Here is a 12,361-nt window from a genome sequence, read left to right as displayed (position 1 = left end):
TAATTATTACCTTGGCTCTCCGGAATCATTGTCTTCCTCTTCTTCTTCGCTTCCACTGTACTCATATTCCGTTTCATCTGTAAGGCAAACATTTCATTATTTAAAAAATATGACTCGGGAGGGGGATTTAAGCTTACTAATCTGTTCTTATTCCTATTTCCTGGTACAGATAAATATTTAATGCTTTAAATTTATTTAATGCTCAATACTCTTTTTAAATTCCTGTGAACATTCAAAACATTCATTTACGCATTACCTTGTAGCCAGAATCTGGTGCAATTTCTTTCTCTGGTGAATGACAATTAAATTCCAGTAACCAGAACAAAAAAAAACTTTTCCCTTGAAGCACCTTAGTTTTTTTTTTAGTTTAATGGATATAGCAAGGCTATGGCTCATCAAGTGATTTGACTGTCTCAGGGAAAGCTTCTTTTCATTTACAGATATAAGATCTCCCAAGTGATCTCCACCTGTCCATGCCAGCCTCTGCAGTATTAAGAACAATTCCTGTTCTTTAAAATGGGCAGGTAAGACAGGTGGAGATATTTATGTAGCCTGTGTACATTAATTCTTTAGGTTTAAGTGGCTAAGCTGGCATGGGCACCATGTTCTCTATCTTGCATTGGCTTCCTACTGAGCTTATTGCTTAATCTCGTTACAATTAAAAAAAGGCGCATGGCGTGAGATCATTGGGGACATGTGCTGCAGAATGGTGCTGTAAATGAAATGCTCCATAGCAGTGGAAATGTCTAAGGTTTTCCCATAAGCCTTAATGAAAAATAATAAAATGGCATAGGTACTCCATTTTAAGCAAAAAATGTGAATTAAAGTGGCCTTTAAATTCTTCTACTTAACATCTTTCTGTTCTATACTCTTGTACAGAAAAATGAAGCTAGCTATACAAAAGTTTATCAGGTCAGATATATATATATGTAAACAGGTCCATATAATAATATTACATGACATATTTCTCTCGGAGAGACAGTGTAATAAAGACAGTATCCCAAAACCTCACCAAAGCCTACATAAGAAAATTGGATAAGGAAGCAGTTTTCAAACACATTTGTACAAACTACATAAGTGTATCCATGATGTCATTATCAAATAATATATTTTACCCTTTTCCCCTCTTTTTTTCTTTGTTCTGTCAATGTGGTCCTTAAGTTGGATTCGAACCTGCCTTTCGTTAGGCTGATCCCTGATAAAGGGATGTTTCATTAACTGCTCTGTTGAGGGTCTTTGGCCGTGATTCTTCACAAGGCAGCTCTCAATAAATGACTGAAATTTTTTAGACCTTGAAAAGAAAATCGAGAGAACAGTTGACATAAACCTAAAAAGCTATAACAATAGAGATTTTTATTAAAATTAAAAAACTTTTACAAAACAAAACCATAATCATGACATATCAGAATAATACAATATTACAATATTTACATTATTTACAAAGAGAAAGTAGAAGAATGAGTCCAAGAAAATTCCAAGTTCATCTAATATTTCTCATTCACCCTTTGTTTCTGGAATCTCATTAATCTTGATAAAAGGTATTTCCCTTAAGTATATCGAAAAATTCGTTCTCCCCAAAGTTTTCATGCATCTCACAGACCAGAGGTGATACAGAATCACTGACAAAATAATATACACTATCAGTTATAGCGGTGGTTCCTGTGAATGATTCCGTAGGCTCAGGGTCGAACTGGCCTGCCGGGGCTCCGGGTAAAAACTCGATGGGCCCCAGCCTTGGTGGGCCTTTTAGTATGCAGGCGGTGATTGGCAGTGAGTGGGTCGCCCGTGAAAGTCCACCCGCGCTCATGCTCGTCCACCCACCAGCCCCGTCCACTTCTGTCACTGCCACTTCCACCCATAGCTGCATGCCATTCTTCCTTGGAGCTGGGCTGCTGTCTGCTGAGGACCCTACTCTGCTGCTGAGACTGTCCGCACTGTGCCTGCACGTAAATTTTACATTTTAGGCAGGAACTCCCAGTTCCAACCCAGAGTTTGTATACGTCCTGATTTCATGGGGCCTTGGCAACAGAATCAAGGTATGAATTATAGCATACCTCTCGCTTTCTCTCACCCTTTCTCTGAAATCTCTTTCTCCTTTACCTATTTACTCTCTTTCTCTCCCCCCTGCCGACTGTATCTCTCTCACTCATTCTTACTCTGTATTGGGATTAATGAATAGGCCAGGGAGTCGAAGGTCTGGAGGGGGCCCATGGGAACTGCCAGGAGGGCCCTTCCTTTGCAGCCCCGGTGGGCCCCCAAGGCTCCAGTCTGACCCTGCGTAGGCTCTCTCATTATAATCATTGACACATATATTATAAAAACCCAACACCTTAAGCACATCCTCATATAAACTACATGATACAGAACAACCCACCAAAAAGTGCTCTTGACTCTCCTCCACCCACACCCCCCAGGGACTTTATTTACATGGCTCAAGTATTGTAAGGACTCTTTATTTACATGGCTTAAGTATTTCACGTTGCCCGTATATATATATATATATATATATATATATATATATATATATATATATATATATTTATTTTTTATTATTATTTATTTTATTCTTACTGGTAAAGTCTCTTTTATCCAACGGGATAGAGAAGAAGAATGTTAGTACCCTGCAATAGATTTTTTTCCGATCGATGTAAAGCTATAACAATAGGATCTGCATGCCTTGGGTGCCAAAGCTCCTTGGCCAGACAAAACTAAGACATATTCAAATAATTGTATTTAAAATAAACCTGTAAACTGCAGGAAAATGCTGTTACCTCAGGGTAACTTAGTTAAGCTCTATTTGACTTTTAATGAAAGCATAATCGTAATAATAGACAAGGGTGCTGAAAACCGCATTCATAATTAAATTGTAGAGAGTATATTATACAACTTTTACTGATATTTTGGGCCCCTTCAAAGAGAATATTATTCATCACTGTCAACGTGAGTAACCTATAAAGGTTATATATTGTTTTGCTTTCAAAGGCATCAAAAACAAGGGGAATTAATTACATGCATTATAGAAACAAAATGTTCCAGAACTATTTATATCCTACACCAAGCACATACTTTATTATTGCACACTTTCTTTTTTCTTTAAATTATTTTACAGTCCACCTCCGTTGCAGATTGGCTTCATTATTCACTTGCTTCCAGCAAATTCTGAATTTCAACAAATTGCATGAGGAGAAACTGTCCCCTTTCCCCCCCTACCCTACATAGACCTCCACCCCCCCCCAGCGTAGCAGCTACCCCAGGCAAATGCCCCTAACTTTTTAATTACCCTCTCGGTACAGATTCACGGCATCGGAGTTCACGGCAGCCATCTTCTTCAGTCTTCATCGAGTCTTCTTCTGGCACTTTGGCAATTTTCAGCACTTGCGCAGTTGACAAAAACCCCGATGATCTGCTCCAACTGTGCATGCGCTGATATGGAACTTGCTTTCCAATGAAGGCCCGAAGAGAAGAAGATGTCTGCTGTAAACTTTGATGCTGTGAATCTGCACCGAGGGGTAAGTAAAAAGTTAGGAGCATTTGCCCGTGGTAGCAGCTAGGCTGGAGGGGAGGAAGGAGGGGGATCTATGTAGGGTAGGGGGGTAGGGTATTATTTAATAAGGGGTTTACTTCTCCTTTGTCACGAGCGCCCGATGCTCAATTTCTAGTAGCAAATGAAGCAATATAAAGCAGCTTGAAGTGGAAGCGCTAAAGGTAATTCTTTGCTAATGGAATTTCTGGCACCAGCCCAGGGACATGTTGACAGGAAATGTTCGTGGCAAAGTTTATGAAACTGCCTTTGCTTTCTAGGTGAGAAAAATTACAAGAATTTAGAATCTGCAAGCAAAATAATTCCTGTATTACATGTTCTACTGAACTGTGAACATAGTACAGGTATGGGATCCTATATCCGAAAACCTGTTATCCAGAAAGATCCAGATTACAGGAAGGCTGTCTTTTTTTAAGAGTCCATTTTAAGCAAATAATTCAGTTTTTTTCTGTAATAAACCAGTACTTGTACTCAGTGGTAAATAAGCTCTATAAATAGACATTAGTGGCAAAACAATGTTTACATTTTTTCTAGTAGACTTAAAAGATTGGAGATCCAACTGACAAAAAAAATCCCTTATCTGAAAAAACCCAGGTCTCAAGTATTCTGGATAACAGATCATATACTTATATAAGCGTGCCACTGTGCAAGAGATATGAAAGCTTACCCTTCATTTTTTAATGAGATTTTTCCTCAAACTGCCCTGGCTAGATAACTGAAAAATCAAATGTCTGAGCATGTATCTATTTTCATAATATAAAACCAGTTCTGCATGAACTGTTTTGCTTTTTCAGTCTTTCTTTACCTGTGGCTGTGAAAGCATAAAACCTCTAGCTCCCCTCTGCTTTTTATCCACTTGGTAGCAAAAGAATAATGTTACAAAGGGCCAAGAGCTCTCCTTGCAAAGCTGGTATATATTAAAGGTCCGCAGGACAAAAGATAGCAGATACACTTGCTAGAATAAATGAAACAAAACTACCCTCAGTCAATCAATCATATCTTTTCTTGCTATCTTTTAGACATCATGAAAACTCTTTTAAATCTATATCTAATATATTCTATGATCCTGAAACCCTTTAGCCATAAAGTTAGAAAACACAGCTTTATTATGCCATTACCCATAAGGCCATGGAACATAATTATTTTAGTTTGCTTTGCTTTTTTCTCTTGTAAGAGAGTACCTTGTTCTTGATGGTAACTAAGCTTACAATCTAAATTTCAGTAGGAAAACCATAGGGCGATAGCATTGTAAGTAACAGATTATATACCTCCGTGTACTGTATACATTATGAGAACATGTACAAAATAAAATAAATGGCAAATACTGCACTCAATTGCAGCTCATGGTGGGACTAAGTACAATTACCATCAGGCCTTTATTATTTCTGCCATATCTCCATAAATCTACACGATTAATCACTATCTACATCTAATTGTTGTGAAGTTGCATCCTGGGTCTCAGGTTCTCTGGTCAGCCCTAGGAGAACCTTACTGTTCACGCCAAGTCATGTTACTCAACAGTGCCTAACAGTACAGTACAAAAATAATGTATTCGGACTATTTTTATATAAGAAGAAACACATTTCCTTAATTGTTTCTATTAAAAAGCATCAGATCCTTGTTTTGTTGAAAGTGGCATATATTAGTGGTGTGGGCCGGCCTGAGTTTTTCTCAACCTGCACTAGTATTTATCCCTTGTTTATCCTCTTTTTCTGACTATGGAAAAAAAGAGAACACATTTTTCCTCCTCCAGGTGTCCTGGCCTTTTCTGCCCTGAAATTTGAAAACCACAGAAAGAGTTTATTTGACTGAGATGTTTTGTTACCTCCAATATGCTTTTTCGATTAAAGAACAGTACAAAGGACAAAGCTTGTTTCAAAAAAGATTTCTCTTTCACTACAATTTCAAACATATACTCTAGATTGATTTTATCTATGAGAATCTTTGTAAATGTTACAATGTATGTAGTTGTGCATAGTTCCATTTGCAAATGTTCTAAAATAAAATAACAGTAAATCGGTAAAGCAGTAGAGGCTCCCTTGCGCTTTGCACTCTTTCCTTTACATGCCAAGAATGAAGGTACTGCATACAATGACAGACACATGGGCAATTTGTGAGGGGGGCTTTGCATTTGTTTTTCATCCTTATTCTCCATAGTAAATACCCCTTATGGTATTTTCATTTTTTCCCAGTACTTGTAAATACACCTATAACCTTCCCCATTTTCTAGTCCCACTTTCAGGACCCAAAATCTTTTGTAGAGAGACAGACAGATGTCACGAGTTTCTGCATGAAATAAGATTTAGCAGCAAACAGCTGTAGGGGGCTTCCACTCTCTGACAATCCCCAAACCCACAAACAGGATGGGGTGCACAAATAGTGACACCTGAAGCTGTAATGTGTGCCTTAAATTCCCAGGTTACAGAGCTTCAAACCTTGGCAGTACATAAAAGTACAGATGCATTCCAAAATCCTAATTCTTTTCAGTGAGTTTGCTAAGCACAATACAAGATCCCTTGTGGCCCTTTTGAGTTTCCATGGACCAGCACAATCCAGCCTTAGGCAAATAACTGCTTCATGCATAAGCAGACAACAAGCAGACAAACAAGCAGTAAGAATATACTCAAAGGGGCATTATATACTGTACATATGCTCATTACACAGTGAATACCATAAATAAATGAAGTCCACGTGTAGGGCATAATTCTCTTGACACTTGGGGGTCTACAGAGGAGAGGTGGGTGAATGCCGTGCTACGTTTCCACCTTGCTCATTCTGAATGTGATTCTATTCTATTCAATCCATCTCCTTCAGTAAAAGTGATTCTACCACAAAATGCGATTACAAAATTGTTCATCTGCCATTAACACTGCAATGTTTCTAAAGTGCTTTCAGTCAATAAAATCAGTTCAGTATGTGTTTATTTTCCAGTATTCATCCTCCCCAGTAATTAATAGATTTTCCACCTAAGCAATTTGTATCTCTTCCGCATTTAGTGTTTGCCAATGGGACTAAGACAGCAGCTGCATATTTTCAGTTTTTCTGGAACCTCCCTGCTTTTCTTCAGATGCATGTTGATTTATTTTAGCACTGTGTAAAGACCAGCCCTTGCATGAATGCTAGTCAGCTTTCTGTGCTCCTAATCCTTCCAGATAAACAATGTATTTCTGGAATGACACTTTGTTTCCACTGTGAAGTTACATTTTGCTACACAGAGAAAGCATGCCAAGTCTAGTCCCAGCTGGTTGAAACAAAGCATTTGGAATGGCAACCCAACCACTTGATTGGAGACTTCATTAATTAATAATTGTTTTAAAGAAAATAGGGATGCACCGAACCCAGGATTCGGTTCGGGATTCGGCCAGGATTCGGCCTTTTTCAGCAGGATTCGGATTCGGGAAATCCTTCTGCCCGGCCGAACCAAATCCGAATTCTAATTTGCATATGCGAATTAGGGGTGGGGAGGGAAAGAATGTGATTTTTTGTCACAAAACAAGGAAGTAAAAAATGTTTTCCCCATCCCACATATACAAATTAGGGTTCGGATTCGGTTCGGTATTCGGCCGAATGTTTCACAAAGGATTCGGGGCTTCGGCCGAATCCAAAAAAGTGGATTTGGTGCATCCCTAATAGAAAATGGATTTTTAGTAAAACCCCCTATATCATGGCTGTTCAGGTTTTCTTTATAGTGAGACAGCTTAGGCTAGCAGCTAGCTAGACCATGTAAGACCCACTTGGGAAACGTGACAAATTGGGGCGGCACACAAATCCTCTGGCCTACTTGACTCTGGATGGACTGCTCTGAGCAAAAGAAACTTTTACTGAATAGAAATCAGAGATATGACTTACCATTTCTTTGATTTCAATCTTGGGGCTGGATTCCGAGGGATAAGAAAGAGGGCTCTCATTGGGTGCATATCGCAGAGTGCTAAAGGTTGGGAGAGGAAAAATATATCAGAAAGTGCAAATTGTAATGTAGGCTCTGCTGCTGTTCAACTACATCAATCATGATAATTCAACAGCCTTAAGAAATCACTGAGTTTGCAGACTATACTTGGTGAGCAGCAGGATAGGATGGGCATCCCTTCCTTAAATAGAAAATAAACATAGCTTACATTTTGTGTTCATTCATTTACACTTTTGGAGACACTGAACATTTGGTAGAATATGGCAGGGCTACTGGGGACAAAGCAGCCAAATATTTTAAAGGCCACCAACTTCGAATCAGGTTGAGAAGTGCATTTATGAATAAAGAACAAACCCTCTTCCCAATAGTCTGTACTTCATTTTATCTTCACCACTTCATGATGAGTCCACTATGTGCTGGACTACACAAATCACTGAGCCCACTGTGTGACTTTCTATAGACCGATGGTTTGAAAGGTTTCATCTTTAATTTCATCTTTAACCAACATACTTTACTAAATAAAATGATCAGTGCGCCTCCTAATAAAATGGAATCCATTTTATCAACGATATAATCCTGGCAAAAAGTAGTACTAAAGGGGTTCTAAAGGCAAAATATTTTAATATTCTTCTGACTGGCATCTGCACCTATTTTGCAATAATTCTCATACCTTTTTTTTTTTAGAATGAAGTAATTCACAAAACTTCTGGTCTGTGTGCATCCCCGGTAAACTTGTCCGCATAGTAGACATGATAAATGTCTGCAATAACTTTATCGGTGGAATAATTACCAGCCAAAACAAGCAGGAGCATATGATTTCTTCATACAAAAAAACAAATAGGTGCATTTGCCATACAGAAGGCAAATATGAATACATATTTTGCCTTTAGAATCACTTTAAATAGAGATTTGCTTTAGAGAGTGCTATCAACAAAAATGGATATGACTGCAGACCAATGATATACTGTAATTTAGGTCTCCGATTATTCAAATGTAACACACAGCTTTATTAGACTAGACAATTACCATGAAGAGATTACATAGCACCCATATGGTCAGATTATATTCTTGTTGAAAAAAAAATGACAGGTTCTCTGACAGTTTCAGCAGTGCGTCTGCCTTGGTTACAAGGTACATGGACAGAATGATTGACTTTTACTTACGGGGAGCTCCCTCTGCCATTTCTATGGCTGTTATTCCTAAAGACCACAAGTCACTCTGGAAAAAGAAACAAAGCATATTTGTAATTTTGATAGAGAAACATTTTTCAGACATACTTTATGTCCTTTGCCACTGCACTCGGATTTGCAAATCTGGGCTGCTCTGACTGACAAAGAACAAACAAAAAATTTAATTTCTACAATGTATAATTTAGGATTTGGTGTTTTCCTGACTAAACTGTTGTTAAAAGGGAAAATATATGCTGACACACGAATAGTGATGGGCTCTGTGTTCCAATCTGATGAATGTAGTCAAACAATGTATTTTTTATTCTTGGTGAGTTCTGTGTTTTTTTAAATCATGTACATACAGGTCACTCTGCCCATTTGGCACATGGCAGCCAAACATACCAACAAGTCCCTTATCAGATCATTTGTCAGTCCCTGAACAACAAGAACAGTAGTCCATTTGGCTTATGACAATTCTGATATGACTTTTGGCCACATGGATCTATGAGCATGTGTATCCTCAGCACTGCAAGTTAATTCTGATTAAAGTTCAGGTCAGTAGGATCTAGTATGCACTGACAGATATTGGTTTGGTCAAAAATTGGCCATATTGGACAAAATGATGCACCCATTCATACACAGCTTAAATCTTATCATTTGGCTGGGGGCAAGGGTTGTTATGCACCTTCAAACATTTCCCCGGTAAAACAGGAGTTAATAAAGGTACAGACATTAGCTATATATATTATTCTTGTGCATGGAGGTTGAATGTGTCACAATCATTTTCTGTGGGTCAGAGCAGGTGGGAATTTAACTGTAGAACTGCAAAGAAGACAAATGACATATTCTTTAAACTAAAAAGAGTGCAGAAAACCAATTACGGCATTAAAGCCTCTGAAGGTTTAGCATAAATACTCATCTTCACTTAATCCACGCGGGATCAAGCTCTATAAAGCTGTATCCAGTTCTTAGATTTGTATGAGTAGTAGTTATCTATTCTCTATGGAATCGACTGTGATTTACTATACAATATCCTCATATTTCCATAATTGAATGCTGGGCACTGTATACACATACGCAGTGTTAAATGGAGTCTGTTCCTACAATTTCTAATGCAGCAAGTACTCTAATATGGGGAAACTATTTTCCAAACTGAGAATGCTGCTTTGACGAGGAGGGTTTTATATGTATGATTACGGCCATGAGGATGAAATAATGCACATATTAAATAGAAAAGTATAGAATATTTTTTATGGCTCATTAAATTCTCAAACTGTAATAACTTTGGCAGTCCTGGACCAGTACTAATGCACTCACCTACCACTAGTTTCGTTGCTGGAACATTTCCTATGACTTGGATCAAGAGTGTTTGGATGAGACTAACCCCCATATGTAATAAAAGAGACTAAATTTGCCCAGCAGCAGTAACCAATAGCAACCAATAAGATGTTTGCTATTAAACAGGTGGCCAGCAAATACTCACAACAGTATATATCCAAGAAGGGGGAGCATATCACCTCTCTCACACACTCACCTCCGTGCTACACGTAACATCCGTCCCCCTTCGGATCAAATCCATAGACACAAAAGCAACTTACGGAGCACCCAGAGTGGTGTATTAAAAATGTATAAACTTTAATAATCCATGTTAAAAAGTGATTTCAGCATGTCAGCATACATATCATCAGATCCTGAGCTTAACGCGTTTCATGGCTTCTTGCCAGTGGCGAGATGATATGTATGCTGACATGCTGAAACTACTTTTTAACATGGATTATTAAAGTTTATACATTTTTAATACACCACTCCGGGTGCTCCGTAAGTTGCTGTTGTGACCAGCAAATGCTACCTGTTGATTGGCTACTACAGGTTACTGTTCCTGGGCAAACTTATTGTCTTTTATTACATGACCCCCTAAATGACTACAACTTTGTGAATCATGACTGCCATCACAAGGCTTTTCTTTTCAAGTTTAGCCCTTTGAAAGTGACTCTTAAAGTAAACTTAATGCTAGCATAACTGAAGCTAAGATATTGCGTTCATTTTATACACAGCATGTACCATTTCCATTGCTTTCCGTTGCCTTGACACAGAGAAACAGACATTAGAAGATTTTGAACTGATTTACTTTCTAAGATAAAGGGTATCAGTAATTTATCTAAAGATAGGGGGCGACACAGATACTTCTGTTGCCCATGCCATTTTAACAAAGGCCTAGGAAAAAGAACAAACAGAGTTTAATGGTATTGACAGCTGCAAGATGATGATGCCAGGGCCAGGTGGGAGACCTTTGGGAAAAAATGCCTTGTAGTATTCTCTTATGGCTGCACCAATTGAAAACATCAGTGCAGACACTCTTCCTGGAACTTTGCAATCAGTATTTCCCAACAATACTTGTGGTAGAGCTAATGGACCACAACAATGCTGCCAACATCAACATTGGCAAACACATTGTGGGTTTGGTATTCCATATATGCTCCAGCACTATAGCTAACAAGAGCTGCAGTATAAGATAAGGTGACCATTTCATCCATGTGGCCCTACTCCCAAGGTTAATATTCTTCCCACTAGTTCAGGCATGATAAACTAAATCTAAAATGCCTACTAGTTTTAAGGTACCTCTTAAATCTACCCCCTTAACCCCCTAAATCCATATGCAGATGATAAGGAAAGCTATATGATTATTACAATTCTTCTGTAATTTTCCTGACAAGCATTCTGACACATTAACATATTTATTGGTAGATTTTAAGATACATTAAACCAGGTGGATTTTTAGAAATAATCATTTAATTCACACTTACAGAAAATATTTTCTTGCACTGGGTGATTCAATGAAAAAAAATGTAAAGCTTTAAGCTTGTAATAGGATTACATTTATTCCCGGCACAATGCTAGTTCAACAGATAGTAGTAATATATGCAGTATTCAGCTTTACCTTCCACAGACAACTGAAACTTACTATATTTATAATTAGAAAAACATGGAGGATGCATAACAGAGGCTAATAGCTAAATGGCACAACACTTTTCATTTGATTCTCACAGAAGGCAATATCAAATGTTTTGCCCCCCAACTCCTACCCTATTAAAAAGAAAAAATACTGCAGAAAAAGTGTGCAAAATCCACTCCCTGTCCAGTAGGCCTTAAAGGAGTAGTTCATCTTTTAATTAACGTTTAATAATATGTAGTTACTGTATACAGTGATACAGTATTCTAAGACAATTTTCAATTCGCCTTAGTTTTTTTTATTATTTATATATAATTATTTATTATTTATTTTTGTCCTGCAGCTCTATAGTTTGGAATTTTAGTAGCTATCTGGTTGCAGGGTCTACAGGACCCAGACTGAGAAAAAAAGAAAATTGCAGATCTTAGTAGAACACTTTGAGCAATGATACATTCATTTTTTAGGGTTTCCTTTCCAACCTCTTGCTGTTGATAGACATAAGCCAAATACCCAGACCCTGACGTTCTAGTTGACCAAAGAAGCCAGTTTCTAAAAGGCTTATCAAAAGTGTAATAACACGAAGTTCCAGCCTCTTACCACAATTCCCTGTATCTGCTTTGAAAAGCAAACACAATTGCAAATAATAATATTTTAAAATTAAATTGCAAATTTAATATTTTAAAATTAAAATAAAGTCGCTTACAAAAACATTTCCCTTTTTTATGCAAAAGGTGGATATCTCCTTAAATAGACCCTTATTTATAACCTGCTTTAGATTTATATATATTTATCGA

The 12,361-nt window shown here is 37.7% G+C and overlaps 1 protein-coding gene across 12 annotated transcripts in view; it reads right to left on the bottom strand.

Moving 5' to 3' along the window:
• LOC108717011 (traf2 and NCK-interacting protein kinase) overlaps nucleotides 1–12,361 on the bottom strand; it is a 166,949-nt gene that overhangs the window by 55,303 nt on the left and 99,285 nt on the right. For all 12 annotated transcript variants that reach the window (XM_041563334.1, XM_041563337.1, XM_041563332.1 and 9 more), the window contains exons 8-11: nucleotides 8,612–8,666; nucleotides 7,391–7,469; nucleotides 1,116–1,291; nucleotides 11–77 (exon numbers count right to left, since the gene is read on the bottom strand). In XM_041563334.1, the coding sequence (XP_041419268.1) occupies nucleotides 11–77; nucleotides 1,116–1,291; nucleotides 7,391–7,469; nucleotides 8,612–8,666 (377 nt within the window). The remainder of the gene's footprint in view (nucleotides 1–10; nucleotides 78–1,115; nucleotides 1,292–7,390; nucleotides 7,470–8,611; nucleotides 8,667–12,361) is intronic.

This window comes from Xenopus laevis, chromosome 5L (genome assembly GCF_017654675.1).
Source record: "Xenopus laevis strain J_2021 chromosome 5L, Xenopus_laevis_v10.1, whole genome shotgun sequence".
Lineage (NCBI taxonomy): Eukaryota > Metazoa > Chordata > Amphibia > Anura > Pipidae > Xenopus > Xenopus laevis.
The sequence above is the reverse complement of the archived record's forward strand: the minus strand, read 5'-3'. Positions and strand labels throughout refer to the sequence as shown.